Below are 25,861 nucleotides of genomic sequence, written 5' to 3' on the forward strand. Positions count from 1 at the left end.
CAAACGAGAACTAACCTTGTTCTTTTAACCAAACATTTCAATTAAACTAAAGGCTGTTTTGCATGATAGTGTTGTCAATATTTTGTGTGTCACTTCTCAGAAACACCAGCCCTTGCCAAATTGAGCCATATACAACGATCCGTCTCTTTAGTCAAATAATTGCATTTCTCTCTAGTCTATTCTGCTTTATTCCACTGGTGTTGCATGTTAATAGGCTGTGTGGGACAACGCATAGGAGATGTCATGCCCATGTATGGGGGTTGATGGAGGCAATCTGAGCGTGCTCTGTTTTGTTTTCCAGCCCTCTGTTTCCTGATTGATTAATCTTCTTCCCATATTCTCACATTAAAAAGCCCACCAGCTCCTGTGTTTCTGTCCATCAGTGTGTCACACTAGACTGCTACTGTCATTAGTCTATTTGTTGGGGGGAGGGCTAAGAAAAGCTAGTGCAAATCTCTGAATATTTTTTTCCCCCACTCATTCATGAACATGTCATGGCAGGTCAGGTGTGGCCCCTGCTTGTTGAAGAGTTTTTACTCCCACATACTAGTGCCACCATGAGAATACAATCTCTGTGTGTTTTACTGTGGGTCCATTACCCCAGCAGCACTGTATGAGCTCCTCTCTTTAGGTAATTATTCCCAGAGCTGTGAAGCACGGAGTGTCCCCTTCATATCAAACACAGCATTAGCTGATGACCATACATTTCGTAATGGGGTTTTTAAACTAGCTTCTCAGGTAGTAGGCTAACACATCAACAGCTGTGAGAATCTCTGAAAGGAAACGGTCATCTCAGCCAATCTCTTTTGAATTTAGTTGTCTCCTTGCTCATGACGTTATAGACGGGTTGGTTGTTTAGCAACACAACCGACGCCTGGGCAACTGTGGGGAAAGACAGACCGGGTTGGCTTAGATTGTTAACAGCATGTAAACTATATTTAGTCTCCAATGTTTATTGAAAACATAAATACATTTGCACAATGAGCTTGTCTCTCAAATACATTGTTACAGTTGTTGGTTAGCTAGCAAATTTTAGCTATATTAGCATAGACGTGACATCAGTAAAAATACACCTCAAAACAAGACATGGTATCAAGATAAAACTAGCTTGAAAGAGCCACCTATGATTCCCACTTGGCAGCTTCTTGTCATTGTTGCTAGCTATCTGACCATCCAGAATCACAACAACATGGCCTTCTGCCCCATTGAAGCGTGTCCATTGTTTTCATGACGTTGCCAGCTAACCAGTCTACAACCAGCTAGCAGGTGGACTGCTAAAACGGCAACTAATTTGGCTCTTAACAACAGTCGAACACACCTGAGGATATCTGACCATTCTTTAAAGCCTTTGTTGACTAGGAGTGGACCAATGATAACGCTTGGCGGATGAGCTGTTCTATGCGGCGGTGAGTCTCGCGCTCCAGCTGTGTGTGTAAGTCTGCTTAGCGTGGCTGCTGTGCTTCGTGGTAGAGAATTGAGCCGCTGCCCTGGTGTCGCTGTGAGAGTCAGTGCCTCCCGCCCTCCCTGTGCTCCGTCTTTATTACCCAGAGTCGTGTGGAGGCACACTGTCAGAGTGTGCTCTTTAGCATCTGTGTGTCAGCGCTTTAATGAAATTGATGGCCTATGTCTAAATCTGAGCCGGTCTTCATGCAGCTGAGCTCTCAGGATTATGCTTTGCCTCCACAGTTCTTTCCACCGTCACACTTAGCCGCACTCTTGACTTCCTGCAAACTGAGGGCTTCATCAGCGGAGAGCTTGGAGACTGGGTAGATGTGCTCATTTAACAGATTTGGGACTATCTGGGAGACATTTCTACCTGACTCTGCTCTCGCCAACCTCTTGTTTTAACGTTAGGCATTTCTCTTTCACAAAAGGCATTTGTCTTTCACAAGTGGCAACAGCTTACTTTTTTGTGTTTTTTGACATCCCTCCTTTTTAAGAATAAGCTTTTTTCTGTTTTGCCTTCAACTGTTTATTTATGTAATCTCCTCAGATCCACTTCTAGTCTACAGAGGCATTCTGGAGGTAAGAGGAAAATCGAATGTGGAAAAAGGATTATTCTCCAAAGATGAAAAGGTCTGCTGTCAACACTCTCCCTTCATAGAAAAGCATTGTTCCTTTGCCACACTGTTGTTGTGCGCTTAAAGTGTTTTTGTGTTCTAGTCTAGCAGATGTGAATATTATTTTTTTCCTCCCTCAGTATTTCTTGAGCCCTTTCAAATTCAAATGTTTAAATGCTCTCAACTCTAGTACACAGCTGTCAGGGAAGAGGCTGTATTTTCCACTTCGGCATGATCCTAAGGAGCCCCTCGGTGTGAATGAAGTGGGATCATGTTCCCACCAATGGGCAGCTCTGGAGACACCAGACTGGACACGCACAGTCTAGCCCTACTGTCCGGACTGACTAGTGAGAGGAGCAGTTTGAACGTTTGCCCAGTGTTGCCAAGCTGTCTGGGCAGAGGAATATTCTCAGCTAGCATCAGCCAGTATAGTAGACAGTCTCAATAAGGCTCTAACACCGCAACCAGCCAGCATAGCATCAGTCAGCCAACAGCTGAGCTACATATGAGCAGGAGCCAGTGTGCTGTTCCTATGGGACTAGCTTTAATTTTAACCTGAAAAATAACTGAATGAATAAGTGATGGCTGCTTCCATCCCGTGCTGATTGCTAAAAGTGTGACCGTTGCATCTAAAAGCTCTTTAAAAGCCTCCTGTTTCTACATTAATGTCCCCTCACTTTCCTGAAAAAGTAACCGCACAGTGACAGACCCCCAGGAGAGAGGGGTAGCCTCGTGTGGAATTGCGATGCATGTCAGTGTCCCTCTCTTAACGAGCAGCGTTTATCCCCTAGCCAGAACTAGATAAGTGGAGAGTTTTATCACAGCCGAGCAGGTGGAAGCGGGGGCTGCGCCACTGCTGTCTCCGGGAGAAAACTCCATCTAACGCTGCTGATGACTACAAAGTTTTTAGTGATTTCTCATTTCTTTTCTCTGTGCAGGTTTGCTTTGCTCAAACTGTGAAGGAGTTTCTCATTCATTTCAACCACAATCACTGTAAGGAGAATTCAAAGGATCTGGAAATCTCTAGCTTCTGATCTAGGCTATATGCCAACAGGCTAAATATACACATACTTAGGTAGTACAACTGTTGGTGTGCACGAAGTCTTTGTCAAGGTTGCTCATAAGGCAAGGCAATCTAGAAAGTAAACTCCCTTACCTCAGAGTGGAAGATAGCTTTTTGGTCTAGTGGTATGGTTGACTCTGAGTTTACTCTGGAGTAGGGCTGTCCCTGACTTAAAAAAAAAAAAAACGTGTCAAAAACTTGAAATGGGGCCATGTTTACTGGTTGCTCAGGAGGTAAAGGAGAAGTCAGATGTGTGGAATAAATTTGACTAGTTGTGGAAAATACTGGAAATAAAGAAACAGAAGGTAAGGAGCAAGCGCTGCATGCATATTATGTGTTCCAAACAGCTGCTGTTAGATGACTAAAGCTTTCTGACTGTTTGGAACAATATAAACACTAATTAAATGATAAGCGTACCATAGTCAATTTTGTATATATTTTTTAAGCCTTTATTCCAGCAGTCGACTAAATTGGGTCAGCCGTACTCTGGAGCGTGGTGTACTGATGACCGTGTTTTGATAGCAGTTGGTTACATAATGGTACTACTCCTCAGCTTTATTGAAGAGTATGTAAGCCTTTTTCATGTCTTAGTCGTGACAGACTTTCAGCATGCTTATAGAGAAGACCATTCAACATGTACTGCACTGACACAAATGACTGATGATTGGTGGAAATAAATTGATAAGAATGTCAAATCAAATGTATTGGTCACGTACACATGGTTAGCAGATGTTGTTGCGAGTGTAGAAAAATGCTTGTGCATCTAGTTCTGACAGTGCAGTAATATCTAACAAGTAATCTAACAATTGCCTAATACACACATTCAAGTGAAGGAATGGAATAAGAATATATACATATAAATATATGGATGAGCAATGACTGAGCAGCATAGGCAAGATGCAATAGATGGTATAAAATACAGTATATACATATGAGATGAGTAATGCAAGATATGTAAACATTAATAAAGTGACTAGTGATCCATTTATTAAAGTGGCCAATGATTTCAAGTCTGTATGTAGGCTGCAGCATATGTGTTAGTGATGGCTGTTTTAACAGTCTGATGGCCTTGAGATGGAAATTGAAAAACAGCTTCTCGGTCCCAATTTTGATGCACCTGCACTGACCTCGCCTTCTGAATGGTAGTGGGGTGAACAGGCAGTGGCTCGGGTGGTTGTTGTCCTTGACAATCTTTTTGGCCTTCCTGTGACATCGGGTGCTGTAGGTGTCCTGGAGGGCAGGTAGTTTGCCCCCGGTGATGCGTTGTGAGACCGCACCACCCTCTGAAGAGCCCTGCTGTTGTGGGCAGTGCAGTTGCCGTACCAGGTGGTGATACAGCCCGACAGGATGCTCTCAATTGTGCATCTGTAAAAGTTTGTGGGTTTTGGGTGACAAGCCAAATTTCTTCAGCCTCCTGAGGTTGAAGAGGCGTTGTTGTGCCGCCTTCACCACACTGTCTGTGTGGGTGGACCATTTCAGTTTGTCCGTGATGTGTATGCAGAGGAACTTAAAACGTTCCCGCTTCTCCACTGCTGTCCCTTCGATGTGGATAGGGGGGTGCTCCCTCTGCTGTTTCCTGGAGTCCACGATCATCTCCTTTGTTTTGTTGATGTTGAGTGATGGGTTGTTTTTCCTGACACCACACACCGAGAGCCCTCACCACCTCCCTATAGGCTGTCTCGTTGTTGTTGGTAATCAAGCTTCTACTGTTGTGTCGTCTGCAAACTTGATGATTGAGTTGGAGGCGTGCATGGCCACTCAGTCATGGGTGAACGGGGAGTACAGAAGGGGGCTGAGCACGCACCCTTGTGGGGACCCAGTGTTGAGGATCAGCGACGTGGAGATTTTTTCCTACCTTCACCACCTGGGGGCGGCCCGTCAGGAAGTCCAGGACCCAATTGCACAGGGTGGGGTTGAGACCCAGGGCCTCAAGCTTTAATGATGTTTGGAGGTTATTATGGTGTTGAACGCTGAGCTGTAGTCAATGAACGGCATTCTTCCATAAGTATTCCTCTTGTCCAGATGAGATAGGGCAGTGTGATGGCGATTGCATCATCTGTGGACCTATTGGGGCGGTATGCAAATTGAAGTGGGTCTAGGGTGACCGGTAAGGTGGAGGTGATATGATCCTTGACTAGTCTCTCAAAGCACTTCATAATGACAGAAGTGAGTGCTATGGGGAGATAGTCATTTAGTTCAGTTACCTTTGCCTTCTTGGCTACAGGAACAATGGTGGTCATCTTGAAGCATGTGGGGACAGCAGACTGGGATAGGGAGATATTGAATATGTCCGTAAACACACCAGCCAGCTGGTCTGCACATGCTCTGAGGACGCGGCTAGGGATGCTGTCTGGGCCGGCAGCCCTGCGAGGGTTAACATGTTTTAAATGTCTTACTCACGTTGGCCACGGAGAAGGAGAGCCCACAGTCCTTGGTAGCCGACCGTGTCTGTGGCACTGTATAAAAGTTATTTTGTTGGCATTTACGTGTGTCCCCATTACCAGTAAAACATAATCAAAACCTATTTATTTCACTTACTTTCTGTGCTGTTTCGTTGTTCAGTCGTTTCATTCTCAACCAGGATTTCATCATACTTGTCAAGCAGTGAAGTTTCAGCTCTGTCTGTCCGTGGCGCCTCTTGCTCGGTGCGCACTGTCACTGTGTCCGTTTCCATCTTGTCCAGCTGTGTATGTAAAATGTTCACGTAAACCCTGTTTCTTGTCTGCATCGAAGTAGCAGTCCTTATGCCTAGCATCGAGCATGGTGGCGACACAGTAAAGAGGCTCAGAGAATGCCACCGAATCGCTTGTTCACAGCCTTGAGTACTTTTGTACGTTTTAACCCCACGGTCTGTGTTGGCAGTTTTGTTGAGCAGGAGTTTCAATGCCATGACAGAGGGTATCACGTCTGCTGCAGATGCAGTTGATGAGCTTATTTCTCCAGTCAGTTGTTCGAATGGAGCTAGCTAATGTGTTCATGTTTGAAACATGTTCTCAAATGACATCAGCGGTATGACAACCAGCACATTCTTGAGCATGTGCTGTCAGGCTCATGGGGCTGACATCGCTGGTCCAAATGTCAGTCATGAAGCAAATGGTAGCTCATGGATGTGCGTTTCAACAATATGTGTAACTTCCATAGCAAGTAGCTCATGGATGTGCGTTTCAACAATGTGTAACTTCGGTAGGGCAACACCTGAAGAATACCGCCTACTTGATAGTGTGTACCAGGGCTCAAGGTGCTCGACCAATCGGCGAAAGCCAACATCATTCACGACAGAGAACAGTTGATTGTCAAGGGCAATGAATACCATTATCTTGGTGTTTAATGGATTTCCCCTTTTGAGTTGTCTCGCTGAGATTCTTCCTCTTTCAAATGACTGCTCCACTTGAATGTGTTTAGTTGTTAGAAGCGCTTAGTATTTTTCGTGTCATTACGTCATCTACCTACGTTATATTGGTATGCACGTCAGCTTTGACATCGGTTTTGCACATCGGCGTTAAACTAGACATCGGGCCGACGCTGGCATTTTTAGATAATATCGTCCGATTTCCGATATGCTCACCGATATATATTGTGCATCCCTACCTCTCCCACGTGACCTACTTGTGTGTTTGTACTGACATGTGTAACTGATAATGCGCACACACTACATGTTTATGTAAATTGTGTAGTATTTTGTCTGTAATGTATTTTTCGTTATGCATCGGACCCCAGTAAGACTAGCTGTCACCATTGGCGTCTGGTAATGGGGATCGTAATAAATCAAATCAAGTTACTAATCTCTGCTTAACCACCTTAGAGGGTTTTCACACACTCTCATTACCAGTTCTCAGGCTGACTTTTTGTGATAAGTGTTCCCCACAGTTCACAGCTCAAATTGCAGTGTTTTACAGTACATAGAAGGAAGGAAACTTTAAGAAATCTAAGCTGTTCATTTGGTTTGCTAACTTTCTAGCTAAGTGGCTATATTTCAATATCAAGCTTATGTTCTTACTGCAGAGATATTCATACAGCCCAACCCTACGCGTGGCATACATCGTCCAATGAAATGCTTACTTGCAGGTTCCTTCTTGACAATGCAAAAATAATAAGGAATAATAACAGATAAGAATACGAAGATAAAGTAAATGGCTCAGTAGAATAGAATACATTTTTTAGCATAATTATAGTACAGGAAGGCACAATTTTATAGTCCAATATTTACACGTGTTATGGGTAAGGGGGTCAGTGTATAAACTGAGCAGTATAATAAGAGTCTGGCAGCAGCCGTTGTGATGTTTATGTGGCATGAATGTGTATGTGTGCTAAGTTGCAGAGAATTGGGGCAGGTGGTCAGTCCAGTTCAAGTGCTGAGCAGTCTGATGGCTTGTAGATTGAAACTGTCCTTGAGACTGTTGGTATCAGACCTCATTCTACGATACCGTCTGCCCGGTGGTAAGGGAGAGAGCAGCTCGTGGCTGAGGTGTGTGGGGTCCTTAATGATCCTGCATTTCTTACTCTGGCATGTTTTTTACGTAGATGTCCTGGAGCATAGTCCCAGTGGCGTACTGGTCCGTCTTCACCTCCCGCTGGAGGGGCCTTGTGGATGGAGCAATTCCTGTACCAGGCCGTGATGCAAACGGTCCGGATACTCTCGACGGTGCAGCGGTACTATTTGGAGATGACCCAGGGCGGCATGCCAAATTTCTTCAGCCCCTTAGGAAGCAGAGACTCTGTTATGCCCTCTTGACATGAATGGTGGTGGTGTTGGTCCGTGATAAGTCCTCAGTGATGTGGAAGCCAAGGAACAACCTGAATCTACTGCAGTCCCGTTGATTTGGATTGGGGTATGTTCCCTCCTCTGCTTCCTGAAGTCAACAATCAGCTCTCTTGTTTTGCTGATGTGGAGGGAGAGGTTGTTGTCATGACACCACAATGCTAGGTCACTTACCTCCTCCCTATAGGCTGACTCATCGTTGTTGTTTATCAGGCCTACAACCGTGGTGTCATCAGAACTTGATGTTGGTGTCGTGCAAAGCCAACATGAATGAGGCTATGTAATGTTTTTTAACCTTTTTTCACAGTACATCAAATTGAAAGTGCTCTGGTGATTAAATAGATTTTTTTTTTTTAAAGATCCAATGAAATTGGAAGGGTAACAAAAACAAAAAATCTCTCTGAAGGTTGACAAATGGCAATTTTTCTGTGTTGGCGGTGTTTCTGGGAGCAGGGGGAGGGAAGATGAGACTGGGGATTGGATCACATCTGTGTAAAGATGCCTGGAACCCCTGCTAGGAGCTGTAAATTATGACAATGGTGTTTGTGTCAGATAATAAAGTGGTCTGAGTCAGCAGGAGGCAGAGTAAAGGGTTTCTAGCTAGCTGCTCTTGATGGGAATCACTCTAGGTCCCTATGATGGGAAGGAGAATGGGGATATATTTGGCAGCACACTGCAGTCTTGTGCTTATCATCTACTCAACTTGTGGAAGTTTTTTTTTTTTTTCAGCATTTCAACACTAAATCTCTTACATGCCCTCAAGGCATTCAAAATGTGTTTACGGTAGCCGATTGTTTCAATTTATTGTTTTTACTATTGCTGTAGCAGTTTTAGATGGAATGGGAAAAGTGAATGAAGCAAATACTGTGCTGAAAATAACCATTGGGCCTCTATAGTATTGTAGTATCTTGTGGGCGCAGGTGTCCTTCAAAAGTGAAGCTATTCTTAGTCTCAAAAACAGTGCTTGAGGAAGTAACATCTTTATCCAAGGAAGGATGAAATGGAAAACACACACACACACAGTAAGTCTAAATCAATGGTGAGAATGAGAGAAATACACACAGCCTGCTGTTGTATTATTCATGAGGTATTATTCATAAGATACTTGTGAATCTAGTCAAGGCTAAAGCTTTCATAATGAGGGATTATGTGTCATGGTCTCGGGTTAAAAATAATTCCTAATAGACTAGCTGCGTTTTGAAGTAATGCTGTTCTGAAGTTTTGTCACTGCACCCCATGCCTACCTGCCAGTGAGGAATGAGTTGTTTTGACTTTTTAATTGGCCATTAAAAGTCTGTTTTCACCTCTGTTCCTGCAGGTCAGTATGGAAACCCTCTGAACAAGTACATCCGCCACTATGAGGGCCTGTCCTACGACACCGAGGCCCTGCACAGCAACCACCAGAGAGCCAAGAGGGCCGTCTCCCACGAGGACAAGGTCCTGCAGCTTGACTTCCACGCACACGGAAGGTACGTCACACTCTTTAGTCTAGTGTACATTTTAAAGTTCATAAGAGATCTAGCGTTAGCCTGGTTGCCAAATCTGTAGTGCTTTAGCCAACTCATCTGATTTATTGTTGTCATGTGTCGTGGCAATTTCCTGTATTACCAAATGAGGAAAGTTACAAACCACACACCAGTCAGACACTTAAACTTCATCTTTAATTATATGAGCTTCACCATAGCCCTTTGACTCTCAGATCAATTCAGTGTCTATAATGAATTCTGAGAGTGCCTAAAAAAGAATATCAAGATCTTTTATAGCCAAGATACACCCCTCTCAACTTACATGACGAACCACAGATCTTAGGAAAACTTCACAAAGGGCCTTTTACTTGAGAAAGGAGTATCCCATAGCCAGATAGCATTAGCTATAAATTATCGTTCAGTTTGGTCTCTAAGACGAGGTTCTAATCTCGTTCCTGGTACTTCATAGTACCAAAACATTACCTCATCCAAGGCATAACTCAATTGTCAACTCTATATTCTCCCATCTCAAGTAAACCCCCTCTTCTCCCCACTCCTGGACAAGCTCACTGAGGGAAGTGACTTGAGCACAGACATTGTTGAGCCAAGAGATAATTGGTTCCCCCTTAATCACGCCATCCCTTCACATGGTTTAACAGATACATTCACCCTCTCTGGGCCCCAAGTGACTTTTCCCTAGCTGAGAAGGGAAAAGTACAACTGCCAACAGTATAGTCCAAAGGGAGACATTCTAATGACAAGTATCTCACATAAGCATATTATGTAAATAAAACATCTTATCTATGTTACCCAACTAATTCTGATTCATCCTCCACACATGCCATTCATTTACCAATTATTGACTGACGTGACAATGTCAGTCAGGAGTTGGATAGAATACGAACAGATCTGGCTTCTGCTTTTCAGGCAAGTCGAGCGTCACTCCCAACTCAACAAACCTGTCGATGCTCGTAGTAAATAACTGACCTGTGACGTGTTTTCCTGCATGAAAAAAAAAGCTTTTGCTCAAGGGAGGAATCTCCCAATGAAGTCTGTGTGGGGTTTTGGATTACAGGAATATCTTAACACTTTGAGAGAGCGGTGTGGTAGAGTCTGGCATGGCATTGTGCACCAGCGTGATACAGGGATAGCCTACTGGAAGACAGTGGGTGTTCACTGGTTACCAGGCCTAAAGTGTTGTTATAGCAGCCTGCAGCAAGCTACTTCTTCTCACAGGCACCCACCTATTCCTACCAAACGTTTAGTATTCTGTCCTAGGCTGACTCTGTGCCTGTCTGTATGTGGGATGAGTTGATGGTTATTGGGTTATTAAATCCAGCCGATTGTAGTCTCCAGCTATCTCTGACCTTGACTGATATGGTCACCAAGCAAAACACAAACCTAGAGGTTAATATGAAGAGATAGAAAAGATGTACATACATCTAAGAGAAGTGCTGCTGTCTGGTTTTTGGTTAATCCAAAATGCTTTATTTGGGGAATGATGGCCAGGAGCTCGCTCGCTCGCTCCCCCACACATAATCTACTGTTTCTATTTCAGATGGTGGATAAAGTCTTACTGATTTGGGGACTAGCAGTCCATGTTACCACCTGTCTCTTAACTAAGATGACCCTCACCCTCCCAACAGGGCAAAATCCTCTCTGTCCTCCTCTGACAGTTCACAAACTGTCAGTACAGGACTGTGTTTTATTCCGCCAGCTCTGTTCTCTCTCTCCTCTTTGTCACGGGAGCGGTACTGAGTCCTGACCTTGACGTGTGGATTCACTCCCAGTGGAGGGAAGAGGGTATTGTCCTCTTGTGTAACAGACAACAGCAGGAGTGCAGACTGGCAGTGCAGACTGGCAGTGCAGACTGGCAGTGCAGACTGGCAGTGCAGACTGGCAGTGCAGACTGGCAGTGCAGACTGGCAGTGCAGACTGGCAGTGCAGACTGGCAGTGCAGAGGTTCCTTTGGGAGCTGCAATACAGCAAGACCTATCTCTGCTATAGTGTTACCTACCTTCTAATCCCAAAGCTACTGGGCAGATGACTCTTGTCACTGGGAAGTTTTTGTGTCTGTACAACATCATGTGCATGTAACTTTCCCGTCAAATGATGATATTCATGTCAGTTTTAACCCATCCCCGGCTTAAATCACATCAGTCCTATTCTGTTCAAGTAGACCCTAGTTTATCTCTTTCATAATGGCACCATTTTATGTTTTGGAAACATTTACTTGTATATCTGTATTTCCAGCTAGCAGTGTTGTGGTCTCCCAGGGATGGTGAGAACAGGCTGCAGCGGTCACTTCCTGGTTGTCTGTTTCAGAGGACCGTTTCATTCACTGCTTGTTCTGGAGATAGCCCTGCAGGTGTTCACATTGTCTCCCAGTAACTACACCAGATGGGTGGAATGGGCTAGTATGTCAGTTAAGCAGTCACAAAACACTGCCTCTTCTCTGTGTAGAACAGAGCTCATAATTATTCAGTGCCTCTGGACATGAAGGGGAAAATGCAGCTTTTCTGGAGACGGCACGTCTTGTACACCTCCCACCCTTCGCTGTGCCTCGAACGAGCTCATCAACCAACCAACACTTTCAAACTGGGACACACGCACTTGTTCGTATATTCATTCGTTCGTACATTTGTACATTCGTTAGTCAATACGTACATACGTACATACATACATACATACATACATACATACATACATACATACATGCATACATGCATACATACATACATACACCTCAGCCAAATACATTTAAACTCAGTTTTTCACAATTCCTGACATTTAATCCAAGTACAAATTCCATGTCTTAGGTCAGTTAGGATCACCACTTATATTTTAAGAATGTGAAATGTCAGGATAATAGTAGAGAGAATGATTTATTTCAGCTTTTATTTCTTTCATCACATTCCTAGTGGGTCAGAAGATTACATACACTCAATTAGTACTTGGTAGCATTGCCTTTTAAATTGTTTCACTTGGGTCAAATGTTTCAGGTAGCCTTCCACAAGCTTCCCACAATAAGTTGGGTGAATTTTGGTCCATTCCTCTTGACAGAGCTGGTGTAACTGAGTCAGGTTTTTAGGCCTCCTTGCTCGCACACACTTTTTCAGTTCTGTCCACAAATGTTCTATAGGATTGAGGTCAGGGCTTTGTGATGGCCACTCCAATACCTTGACTTTGTTGTCCTTAAGCCATTTTGCCACAACTTTGGAAGTATGTTTGGGGTCATTGTCCATTTGGAAGACCCATTTGCGACCAAGCTTTAACTTCCTGACTGATGTCTTGAGATGTTGCTTCAATATATCCACATAATTTTCCTCCCTCGTGATGCCATCAATTTTGTGAAGTGCACCAGTCGCTCCTGCAGCAAAGCACCCCTACAACATGATGCTGCCACCCCATGCTTCACAGTTGGGATGGTGTTCTTCGGCTTGCAAGCCTCTCCATTTTTCATCCAAACATAACGATGGTCATTATGGCCAAACAACAGTTCTATTTTTGTTTCATCAGACCAGAGGACATTTCTCCAAAAAGTACGATCTTTGTCCCATGTGCAGTTGTAAACCGTAGTCTGGCTTTTTTATGGCGGTTTTGGAGCTGTGGCTTCTTCCTTGCTGAGCGGCTTTTCAGGTTATGTCGATATAGGACTTGTTTTACTGTGGATATAGATACTTTTGTACCTGTTTCCTCCAGCATCTTCACAAGAACCTTTGCTGTTGTTCTGGGATTGATTTGCACTTTTCGCATCAAAGTATGTTCATCTCTAGGAGACCAACCGCGTTTCCTTCCTGATCGGTATGATGGCTGCGTGGTCCCATGATGTTTATACTTGCGTACTATTGTTTGTACAGATGAACGTGGTACTGTCAGGCGTTTGGAAATTGCTCCCAAGGATGAACCAGACTTGTGGAGGTCTACAATTTTTTTTCTGAGGTCTTGGCTGATTTCTTTTGATTTTCCCATGATGTCAAGCAAAGAGGCACTGAGTTTGAAGGTAGGCCTTGAAATACATCCACAGGTACACCTCCAATTGACTCAAATGATGCCAATTAGCCTATCAGACACTTCTAAAGCCATGAAATCATTTTCTGTAATTTTCCAAGCTGTTTAAAGGCACAGTCAATTAGTGCATGTAAACTTCTGACCCACTGGAATTGTGATGCAGTGAAATAATCTGTCTGTAAACAATTGATGGAAAAATTACTTGTCATGCACAAAGGAGATGTCCTAACCGACTTGCCAAAACTATAGTTTGTTAACAAGAAATTTGTGGAGTGGTTGAAAAACGAGTTTTATTGACTCCAACCTAAGTGTATGTAAACTTCCGACTTCAACTGTACATACATACATACACGTGCACAATGAAACACACACGTTCTTTCTTATTGTGTGTGGTTGCGTCACTGTCCAAGCTATTAGAAAAGGTGTTTACCCCTCTGTCTCATTCTCTCTCTCTCTCTCCTTCGCCGTGGCCTGCTGTGTGTGAAGGGTGTTGTGAGACCTAAAAATAATCTATCCCAGGAGCCCTGTCATTTTCAACACTCTCCTCCTTTTCTCCTTTCTTCACCACTGTCTTCTGAAGGTTTTGTGTGGGGGAATGATCAGAATACCCCCTCCTGTACTGCGTACACTCTGCGGCATGACATTATTAGCCCCTTGGAAACAGCAGGAGCTGCTTGTGTGGGCGGCAGTCACAGCTAACGTTAACTTCATGTGAACGTTTTCCTCAGCCATGTATTTTCTGCAAGCCCTTTGCTCTCTGGTGTGATGTTCACCCTGGAGTGTAGTGTGATACTCATCTGGCCTGTTAAACCACCTGATGTATCTGTTGTGAAGAAAAATTATTGAGAGGATGTTGCACAACAGTACATGTCTTCATTCACCCTGTTTGGGCAGACCATCTAACATTCCCCTGAATTACCAACATTCCAATAATGGTAGTGGAATGGTTGAATGTTTGGCTTGGATAGTTCTGAGGGCTTTTGAGATCTCCATTCCAGCCACTGAGCACCGCCCTTATGACTGAGAACATGTGATGAGGGTAACGTTTGAGTTAGCACACCAAGGGCGGCATTCAGCCTCCCAACCCCACCCCCATTTTTTTGTGTTCATTTTCTCTCTGTCTAGCATGAGCTGGAGGGAGTTTCTTAAATTGACTTACACCAGTCTTTCTTTTTACATCCAGTGTGAACGAGTGCAGACTCAAGTAGAAGGGTTAAGAATCAGACTGCCCAGCTGATATTGACTTCTGTAAGTGAAGAATGAACTGCTAACTGTTTCCTCCTCCCTGTGTGACCTTTGTATTGTGTTGAGCATGCAGTCTTACTCCACGCCTCCGTCACAGCCAAGGCAGTGGTGTCTGGTGATTAGGAGGCTCGTCACAGAAAAGCCCTTTTGTTTGCCCACACTCACATCACTACCACTCCCCTCCTCCCACTCCAACACTATGAGCAGCTAGATCAAGATACCCGACAGGGCAATCCTGAGGCTTTGTACAGTGTAGGATCACATGCCAGGGTACAGTACAGTATACACCAAGGGTTCAGTTCCAGGGGAGAGACTAAGGGAATTAGTGGGCACCGGCTTCTCTCTTACAAGATATTTCACCTCACTAGGACAAATGGGATCCAGTAAAGGTTCCTAGCTAACTGAAGCAAACAACTGCTACAGTAGAGCATTCCTTTTAGTAAGGGGACAGGACAGCATGGTTCAGAGAGGCCTACAACTTCACGTCACCTCCCAAACAGTCAACACACCAGTGGTCTGGTTGAGGGGAACCCCCTACATGAATTATTCCAGGCCACCATTCAGCCAGGGTGCGCGTTCATTTGTTTGTGATTGAGCGTGTGTTCAGAGTGATTATCCTGCTCATCTATCTACCCCAGACTGGTGTTAACATGTTAAGCCACAGGGAAGCTGCATGCCACAACTCAACTAACATGAACCCTGCCACTGTAATCTCTCTAAGGTGAGTTTGGCCTTGTAGTGAACTGCCTGCCATGACTGGATTGGCCAGAAGGATGGACGATTCTGCTGCTGCATATATAGCCTGTAGTGTTTTGTAGGTGTGGGTTCTCATTTGTGTGTTTGTCTTCGGGCCTATACCTGTCTGTGTGATAATGCATTATCTCATGCCTGGTTAGTTGGAGTATTTCCTTTATCCAGTTCCCCGGTCTGTTTTCGGGGGTTTGGACAGGAGATAAGGGAGTGTGAAAGTCAGTCCCGCTGACTGTGGGCCTGAGGCTGTGCTGGATACAGAGAGGGCAGCCATATGACTGTCAGATGCTCAGTCAGGCACTGAATCATTTAACAGTCAGCTGCTACACTTAGTCTAACTGCACCTCTATTGGTTATAAAAACCTCCTCTATCACTGTGAAACACGGCCCTGTTTGTTAAGTCATGGACGCCACTGTGTGTGTACGGTGTGTACTGTTAGTGTGTGTACGTTGTGTTTTTCATAGCCTTGGCTGTTCCGTGGTACACAGGAACCAGTTTCTCTGCCCTTGGATGAATGTTTCATGGAACGCTAATGATGTCAGAGCAACCTAGACAGAGCGTGGCAGAGATGGAACGCAGCGCTGCGCCGGCCCCAGTCACAGCTACCCACAATGCTCTATGGCTCCCATGAGCCCTCTGCGAGGTCAGGCTGTTGTGAGGAGAGTTTGGTGCTTGATCAAGAACAAGCATTTCTCTCTCTCACGTGGACCTCCAGTGCACAGCTAGTGGTACTCAGTACTGCTCCTCTCAGCCCACACCGTCTCCCAGCGCCTTGTTTACTTCATGAATAATCAGGAAGTTGTTCAGAACCTTTCCTGAGAACCAGCAGCAGGAAGGAAGATCTGTTATTCTGTATTCAGTCGTTTTGTTTATTTATTTTCTAGATGTTTAGTTTCTAGGTTGAAACCCCCTGTGAACCATTTAGTCATTTTTGGCAGTGTCAGTGAAGTTCTGTGTTGGTATGATAACAATTTGATGGGAAGACTCAAAGTGGCTCTTAAACATTAACACCAAGTCAAACGCTTAAAATTAGTCTGTTTAGGGCTCAACATTTTAACACTTGACAAGTAAAAACAATCACCCACAAATCACAATATTAAACAAGTACTCAGAGCAGAATTGGATCAGTGTCCTCCGGATGCGATGTTTTGTGCACTGTTCTCACAGTTTCTGCAGAGCTCATCGGAGTGGAATTGTATTACGTTGACGGCCACAATCAAACCGTGTAGCCTCGTGTGCACATTTTGTTGATATTCCTTGGTAGTTTGTGTTATTTGCCCAATTTATAGCTCATTTTTGGTCACAAACATGGTTTGTACGGTCATGAAAAGTAATGTGTGAATCACATGCTTGTGGGCCCGAGGAGCGTGAGCAGACATTGCTGCAGCAGGTAGCCTATAATAATGATAGCCAATTCAAAACATATTGTGTAGCCTGGCTAGTTAACTATTTAGCTATTAGCATGTTTTAATGTCAAGTCCAATGTCCTAAAAATAAGTTTCACCGGCACTCCCACAAATGGCCGACGCGCAATTGATGAACGGGGTGTGTTAATATACCAATGCTGCATACAATCTGACACCATGGGAGAGCTGGAATTTCCCTCTTCATCATTGGCCATGTAATTCTGACAACATAAAAAATATTATAGTTAGTCTAATTGACAAACTCGCATGCTGTCAGTAGATCTCCCCTGAAACTTGAATATTTTAGCCTTTCAAGGTTATGAATAAACATGCCTTAGTTAGAGCAGCTTACCTTGCTTTGGAGTAGCCTACCTTAGCCATTTGATGGCTGATTTATTGAAAGAGGGAATTATTTAATTGTAATGTTTTAGAGGCTACTGAAGGCATCCGCATGCTTCCTGTTCGGAACAGTTCATGAATATATTATGATGTTTGTTAGTTTTGGCCTTCGGCAAGGTTTTTTTTCTGGCTGTTCATGCACACACACAAAAATCTTGAAGCATGCCGAAGTCTACGCCTTCTTGGTCTGTGATTGGTCAACAGTAGGGATTCTTCAATTAAGTGTTTGTCACTCAATGATAGACAACTCAATTTCATGCACATTTTTCACTTGAGAAATACTGCACCAAACTTAGATGTAAAATTGCAAAACTAAGATCTCTGTAAAAATGTATCTTCGATTAAGTCTGACTATTTTGTGGAAGTGTATACTGGCTATGGTGCCTTAAGCTGGACAAACAGTATTATTGGTGCTTTTTTCCTAGTTTTTCAAGTAAAGGTCTTTAAGGTTGTATGCAGCACACGTGTTTGGTTCGCCTAGCTGCCAGCCAAACTGAAGCAAGCAGAAGCCTTAAGGGTGGTCAACTATCCTCCAGGAGAGCCTTAAAGGGGCAGTGTTATATTTTGCGAAAGAAGACAATAGGCAGAGTGTAGCCTAGCCTATATATTTTTGTCTGATTCTCTATGGTAATGATAATGTATTTTTTTGTAAATTGGTTCCTTGCATCATATAATGATGTAAAAATTGTGTTACAGACCATATTTAATTTCTCTTAAACTTTCACACGAGTAAAAAATCTGTCATACTTGTCTGAAGGACACGTGGCTTAAAAAGTTCATGTCAAGCCCTGCTGTTTGTAAATGTAAGCAATATTATTTTTAAGAGGATAAATTACAAGCTAATGTTTTTATTCTTTAATCAACAAAATTGTAAGCCTACACTTTTCAGTGTAAAAGTACAAATTTGTACAATTTACAATTTGGCAAGCCTTTGTAAATAAGCGCTTTCATTATCCGGTGTTGCTCTACATGCAATCCACCCGCAACATCTATAATGACATTTATCAAAGAAAAATTTGCTGAACTTAGATGACATCCATCTGTTGGTGACAGTTGTTACTGATGTTTCTACAAGACAGGCTTTATAGTGCTTCTTGACTACCTGTAAAACTAGCTCTGCTGAACATTGAGGGGAAATGGCTTCACATAATGGTGCAGAAAACTCCACTATATTTTTCATCAAGAGGGTTAAGACCAGCTTTCACAACTCATCCTCACTTTCACTGGGGTGGAGAGATTATTATGTGGGTCAAATGAATGTGTCTCTCTCTTGCTCGCTTTGTCCCCCCTTTCTTCAACATATCTACACAACGCCCTCTACACACTATCACCGGTCTCTCTTTCTCTCTCCTCTCTCTCTCCCCTCTGTGTCTCCTTCTCTCCCACCCAACCCTGGGAGGGTGCAGACAGCCATGGGTCCTTTGAGGCCTCTGACAGTCCCCTGAAATCCTGGAGGATTGTCACTGCTACATTGGATTAGAGTTGCAGAAGTCTGAGAGCCTCCCTCTCGTAGAGTTGCAGTCTGAGGTTATCCCAGCTGGCAGCAGCTGAGTGCAGGCAAGCTGGCCGTGTGGTGGGGTTGGTTTAGGTCTATGGTACCCAGCGGCCCAGCACTTATCCCTGGTTTGATCACCCAGTCCCAGGGTGTATGGGTGTCTGATCCCACCCCACTGACGCTGTTGAAGGATGACATGCCCCTGCCTCTGCTCCATCGACGACACCAAGTTCAAACAGATAAATCTGAACAGTGTAATTGCGTCTGCTCTTTATCAGTGCAGTTTGTCTAAAGGCCAGTGATCCATGAGACCTGGAAGTCATGGGAACGATGGTGTGGAGGGAGACAGAGGTAGTGGTGGAGCTCATGCTACTATCCTGCACCATGTAAAGATGTTCACATTTTTTTGTTTAAATAACATTTCGGATTTTATCTTTGTGTGAACTGAGTCATCAACATTGCACAGACAACTATCATCATAGTAGTTTTAATTCTTACTGCTCTTCAGGTAAGGCTTCCTTGTGAAGCCCTCTCTAAGGTAATACTTAAGATATTTTCTCCAGCTTGCCGTGTTCATCCTTGTGAACGAACCGTGGCCGTGACCAGGCCACCCCGTGGTCGATGCCTGGCAAAAAGCACTGTCTCTAGTTATGAGGAGGAAATGGCTCAAATGATGAGGCCGTATTGATTTGTTATATTGCCCATTAATAATCAACTGGCTGCTGCGTATGTCACTGCAAGCACAGGAGCTGTAGTCACAGCCCTGGGACTCAAGTCTCTAGCCAAACGCCTTCCAGCTGTCATGAGCCGGTTCGTCCCCTTCTTTGCTGTAGTGACTGTCAACTGTTTCAACATCCCCTTCATGAGGCAGAGAGCCAAACTACGGCATCCCAGTGACCAATGAGAACTGGTTAGGAGAGTCAGTCACCGCTGCCAAGTCAGGCATCATCCAGGCGGTGGAGTCCACGATTGGCATGGCTGTGCCAGCTATGGCTGTGCCCCCTGTGGTAATGAAAACACCTGGGGAAGAAAGCCTTCCCAGTCCTAAACGCCTCAGTACTGGTGGGTCTGTACTTGGTGTTTGCCACTCCTCTGTGCTGTGCCCTGTTCCCACAGATGAGTTCTATGGCAGTGAGCAGCCTGGAGCAAGATCTTCAGGAGAGGATACGACAGAGCAGTCCGTACACGTCTACCGTCTTCTTCAAAGGCTTTAGGACCACACAATAACACGCACACCACAGACCAGCCCCCTCTGCTGGCTGGAACCCTCTTGTCCCATCGCTGCAACTCCCGTACGGACCCTAGAGGCGAAGGTCGAGAGCCGTGCATCCTCCAAAACACAACCCAGCCAAGCCGCACTGCTTCTTGACACAGTGCCTGCTTAACCTGGAAGCCAGGCGCACCAATGTGTCGGAGGAGACACTGTACACCTGGTGACTGTGTCAGCGTGCATTGCACCCGGCCCGCCACAGGAGTAGTTAGTGCGCGATGGGACAAGAACATCCCTGCCAGCCAAACCCTTCCCTAACCCGGACGACGCTGGGCCAGTAGTGCGCCGGTCTACCGGTCGCGGCTGGCTGCGACAGAGCCTGGACTCAAACCAGGATCTCTAGTGGCACAGCTAGCACTGCGATGCAGTGCCTTAGACCACTGCGCCACTCAGGAGGCCCAGGGTTTTGTTTTTCAATGCAAAACGTTTTGCTACAGTGTGCCCTAATGAACATTACCCAGATGACTAGCACAGTTTCCCTCTCTCCACTGCCATTGGAAGCGTACTTACACACACACACACACACCCCTCATCTTAGTGCACCGGGTAACCCTGTGTTTTTGTGTTACCATGAAAACCTTTAGATGCAATGACACTGCATGGACACTCTTAACTGATTTCAGTAAGCACATTCCTGTTAGCATTGATGACAATGATATGCCAGCAGAAAGCTTTATGTAGTACACGATCTAGGCCTAATGTTTCAGCCCCATATCAAGACCTTGTGTCTTAGAATGTTGGGCCAGTAACCGAAAGGTCGCTGTTTCAAATCCCCAGGCTGAATAGATGAAAACATCTGCCAATGTGCCATTGAGCAAGGCACGTAACCCTAATTGCTTCTGTAAATTGTTCTGGATGAAATTTTCTGGGTGTGCCAGGGGGAATAACAAGCAGTAAATCTAACCTCAGTTTATCTCTGGAGGGCTGCAGCTGCTGGGTGGGTACATAGGTGCTCTCCTTTCTCACTCCCTCTCTCTGGATTCTCTCTCTCCCTCTCTCTCATTCCCCCCTCTCTGGATTCTCTCTCTAATTCCTCTCTCTCATTTCTCACTCACTCTCCCTCTCTCAGCTCTTCCCACCCTGACTCTCTCTCTACACACACTCTCACATAACATCCCGGGCTGCGGGTGATATTAATAGTGTGCCGAGTCCCTGAGAAGCTTAGGAAGAATTACCTCTCCTATCCAGGCTCCCCTCACATATTTCACCTGGTCGGCTGTGACAGACAGAGCAGGTTGGAGAGGCCCACCACAGGGCTGACTGACTGACTGAAGACCAGGGGCAGGTGGGAGAAGATGTATATGGTAGATGCTAAGGGATTCCATTGGCAGACAATGAGAAGCTAGTTTTGAGGCATTTCAGTCCACATGTAGCCTAATCATCACACAATTAGGTGAGAGGAGAGGCTCAGGCTAGATGTTGAGGGGGTGGACGGCCCGTCACTTCAGCTTTAAAAGAGAACTGCCAGCCAGGGAGATTGTGTAGGACAGACGGGCACACACAGCGGGAAGTAGGGTGACAGTTTGGTCAGTGTTCGTAACAGGAATAACAAGGTGTGTGTTGCGTCAGTGGCTGTGTCCCCAAATGTCAGTGCTCCTTAGGCCTCAGGGCAGACTCAAGGAGGGGGTGTGACGAACAGATAATGGAGGATTAGTGAGGCTGCATTGCAGGGGCATTATGGAAAGGAGACAGTGGTCTGTAAGCACGTCATGGCCAATGAAATCAAACACGTCTGTATTTGTAAGGAAATTATCCTGTACCTTGCTTATCAACTGTTTGAGTACAGTGCGGATTACAAATTGGTTGTAGTGAATCAAAAGATATACAGCAATGTGTGTTCCTCTCTGTAGATAGATATATAGACAGCCACTTCATTGATGTAATCAGTAAGTGACTCATTTTGTGTGGGCTGGAGGGCAGCGGCCCATGTGAGAGTCATGTCTGACGGATGGAATGTCTCTAGGATTGTTGGGAAGGAGCCTATAGTGAACAGAACAACTCAGTCTTCTGGGAAGTGACTGGGTCATATGCAGCTCATGTGGTGCTAGGTCGCCCTTTCAGAATTTGAGAGCGTGCTCGGAGAGCAGGAGCATGAGGAGGGAATGCAACAAACACACTGTACGCTCATACAGCCTTTACTTATACCACGTTTGAGAGGCAGGCGTTATTATTATCCCTATGGCAATCCTTCAGTGTAGTGATTAGCCTGTTCAGTGAAGTGAGTTTGGAGTCCACTCTTATCACAGGGTAGGGCCCTCAGTATAGAGGTCTGGGTGGGACTGATTTCTTCATCCCGCCCGCACCCGCAGCTTTTCATACCTGTAGCCTGTCCGACTCCCACCCAGCTGCAGTCCTGCAATATTATTTTAGGCGTAGGCTATTTGATGCAGATCGCTTGCACGCCATGGTCCCAGAAATTTTGCGCGCTGTAGGCAATATCAAAATGCACAAAAATAACCTACGAAATAAGTAACATTTCCAGAGATTCTCACATTCTCCATTTTATGTTAGGCTATCAGTATTACTGGGTTATATCAGCCAATAGGTTAGTCGTAGTTTGAAGCGAGCAGAGTTGGACAGAGAGCGGACACTTGCACTTTCTATTGAGGTACGTTTACCCTTGTACTTTGCTGGGGGAAAAATGGCATCCATTGTGGTATGGGTCAGATTGACCCGCACTGTTTAAACACACTCAAGACAAAGAATCAAGTAAAAACAGCCCAACTTTATTTAGTCTTATCAGACCTTTCATAATGAAGAAATAAAATAACACTTGATTTCAAAAACTATATTTAAGAACTAGTTGTTAAACATATTCCTTTCTCACAAACAAGCAGAGATCTTGTTATAAAAGTGCAACCAGAACCAGTCAAAACAAAAAATATTGTACTTTTTTTATTTAACCTTTTTATTTAACTAGGCAAGTCAGTTAGGAACATTCTTATTTACAATGAGGGCCGACGCTGGGCCAATTGTGCTCCGCCCTATGGGACTCCCAATACTGTCCGGTTGTGCCTGGAATCGAACCAGGGTCTGTAGTGACTCTTCTAGCACTGAGATGCAGTGCCTTAGACCGCTGCGCCACTCAGACACTTGTTTATTTTGGAACTGTGCAAATATCTATACAGATGAAAGCTTCCGGGTCAAATTGACCCACAAAATCATGTTTGTATACAAAATCTACACAGACATTCCAGAACACATCAACGTGTCCACATTTTAAATTTAGGTTCATGACCCTAAATGAGGAAAAGTCATTTAATTTCGTGGAGAAAAAGAGGTTAACTATTATTTTAGACAACTCAAAAGTGGAATTTGTTTAAATTGCCTACCTTTTTAGGAGCGGGAGGATTTTCTGACATAGACCAATATGGGTCAGAGAGAGAGAACTGCCCAGTGCTTCGCCGCCCATGGATAGCCTACAGCCTACTCTATTAAATTGAGACCAAATGCGCACCTGTTCTCACTCATATGGCTACTGAACTTGAAGCAGCAAGAATGATGACAGCTGACACGTGCACTTTCTCTTGAGCTACGTTTTGCATATAGGAAATAGCGTACCTTTTTATAGGAGTGTGACGATTTGCAGGCAGAGACAAATGGGTAATCAATACTTATTGAAAATGAATAGGTGCAACGCTCACTCCCCATGGTATTCGCTCGTTGCGCCCTTTTCCTTTTCAAATCATGTTTTTTTTATTGCTTTTCATCTCACGTTGGTTGAGCTCCCTCCACTTATTTCCATTATCAATATTTATTTACAGACACTAGTCAACTATAGCCTAATCCAATTTTAGTAAACTTCCTTGGAAAGATAACTGCCCCTTGATTCTCCGCCCATTTATAGGCAGTCTACTCTATTTCATTGAGTCATATTGTAGGCTCTTGATCTTGCACGCCCATCTAGGAGAGAAGAGGTAGGCTATTGAACTTGAATCAGCGAATTCTGAGATTGTGGGTGAATAATGCGACACAGAGGTGCTTTTAATACAATAGGTAGGCTAACGCATACAAAGCAGAAAGACGACCGTTTCCAAATAATCTGCGGGACCCCAAACAAAATGTTCATCCCAAAGCCCGCTCCCGCTTGCAGCATGAAAAATGTTGACTGTGTCACAGTGGTCGGGACCTGTTGGGACCTGCAGCCCTCTACCTCAGTACTTTACCTTCCTCTGCCCTGTATAATGTGTGGTTTGAAATGACACACTGCCTGTACCGCTGCATATTTTATTTCCAGCCTGTTGGTTTTAAATCAGCCATGATCAACCTGATGTAGTTGGCTGGCAGTGGATCGATGCAAAGAGAGAAATATTTGAGGGAAATGTTTTTTAGATGTAATCCCACTTCATTGTTCATAGTGTTTAATGTTCCTCTCTTGTAGTAGGCTAGTAAAGCACACCCACTCTGACATTTGACACTCTGACAAGGTGACAGTAGTCAGCAGTGGTTTGATCTGTAGAGTTGATCTGCTGTCCTCCTACTGTGTTAAGACAAGCATGCCTTTAGGCTCAGTTTACTGTATTAAACAATTCTAATCATTCTCGCTTCCCTGATCAATCTGATTTGAGGATTATGTAAGTAAATAAATTGTTTAATTCCTTCCAATGGCCTAGTATTTTGCCATTGGCCGCATGTGTGTCACGTTATAATAAAGGTCAGCCTGAAATATTAGAACAAGTAGATCCTAATCTGATTTATCAGCTTGATTTATCACCAGTAGCCTATATCCTGAACACAGCCTTGGATAGCCATCAGACACCATGTGAGAGATGCAATGTTGATGAACTGCAGTTACCCAGATCTGTCCCATGGAATAAGGCTTGACTGTCCTTCTTAGTCCCATAATCAGACTTGACTGTCCTTCTTAGTCCCATTTTAGTTAATGTGCTGATAAGACTCCACTGGGCAAGTAGAGACATGTATCATAGTTGGAGCGAGAAGGTTTTTGTTGGGGTTTTGAAAGAATGGGGCTGTTAGCCTGTCGTGTTGAGAGAAGCACAGGTGTTTACATGGTGCAACTATATGATCAACCCTCTCAATCTCTGGAGTCTGGTACTGGAAATTGTCATAAATATCGTTTTTTGTTTACCTGAGCAGTGAATGAACCGTCAGTTTTTAGGTCTACTTGTTTCCCCTGGAGTAGTAGGAATGTATTTTAATAATGTATAAACTCATTAGGGACTATTTGAAGTCTCTAATACACCTAGTTTTCACTTTTCACTTTCTGTAAGACAGGCAGATGGTGTCAGCATTATTTTAGCATTATTTTGAGCACTATTTCCATTATATAAAGACCTGCCTGTCACATCACCTCTACTCCTGGAGTGCTGACAAAAGCTGAGGTGTTAGAATTTACTTTGAGATGTGGTGCTAGCGCCAGACAGTTTTATGGAGGAGATGACGGGTCGCTTGTTTTTATTCTATATTCAAATGCCTTATCTGATCAGATTCTACATAATGAAACTTTAAGCACTTTCTGTTCCCTTCTGACTGAGATATACAGATTGTTCTCCAGAGCTCAGGATTACACAAACTCTGTCTATGAATAATACAGAGATGTATTCCATTCAGTGACAAGTAGAGGGAAGAATGGCTATATTTGATTATGGGAGCACACTGCACTCTGGGAAGCAGTAAGCCGTCTCCAGTGTTCGGGTTGCAATTAATCAGGATGTTTAAAGCGTGAGCTGAGTGGCTATGGAGCTCTGAGCTCTAAATAATATGATCAGCCCACAGACATTTGGGTGTTTGATGTTTCATTGAGGTGCGTTTGGGACGTTGGTAGTATATTAGAGGAATAAATGCCATCTTGAAATGAGAGATAATTTCCTGTCAGAAGTCAGATCCTTCGCAGCCACCCTGCAGACTCCACTGTTAATGAGTTTTTAATAGAGGTTTATCATCTTGCCGCACTTGAACTCACAACATCATGAACA

General features: G+C 44.3%; 1 protein-coding gene and 1 pseudogene across 1 annotated transcript in view; both read left to right on the forward strand.

The window, feature by feature from the left end:
- The window catches only part of LOC139563052 (disintegrin and metalloproteinase domain-containing protein 10-like), a 79,164-nt gene that overhangs the window by 10,362 nt on the left and 42,941 nt on the right, over positions 1-25,861 (forward strand). Inside the window, exon 2 of the mRNA XM_071381310.1 lies at positions 9,201-9,351. Coding sequence (XP_071237411.1) covers positions 9,201-9,351 — 151 coding nt within the window. The remainder of the gene's footprint in view (positions 1-9,200; positions 9,352-25,861) is intronic.
- Positions 19,368-20,501, forward strand: LOC139562838 (sideroflexin-3 pseudogene; annotated as a pseudogene).

Source organism: Salvelinus alpinus, chromosome 33 (genome assembly GCF_045679555.1).
Source record: "Salvelinus alpinus chromosome 33, SLU_Salpinus.1, whole genome shotgun sequence".
NCBI lineage: Eukaryota > Metazoa > Chordata > Actinopteri > Salmoniformes > Salmonidae > Salvelinus > Salvelinus alpinus.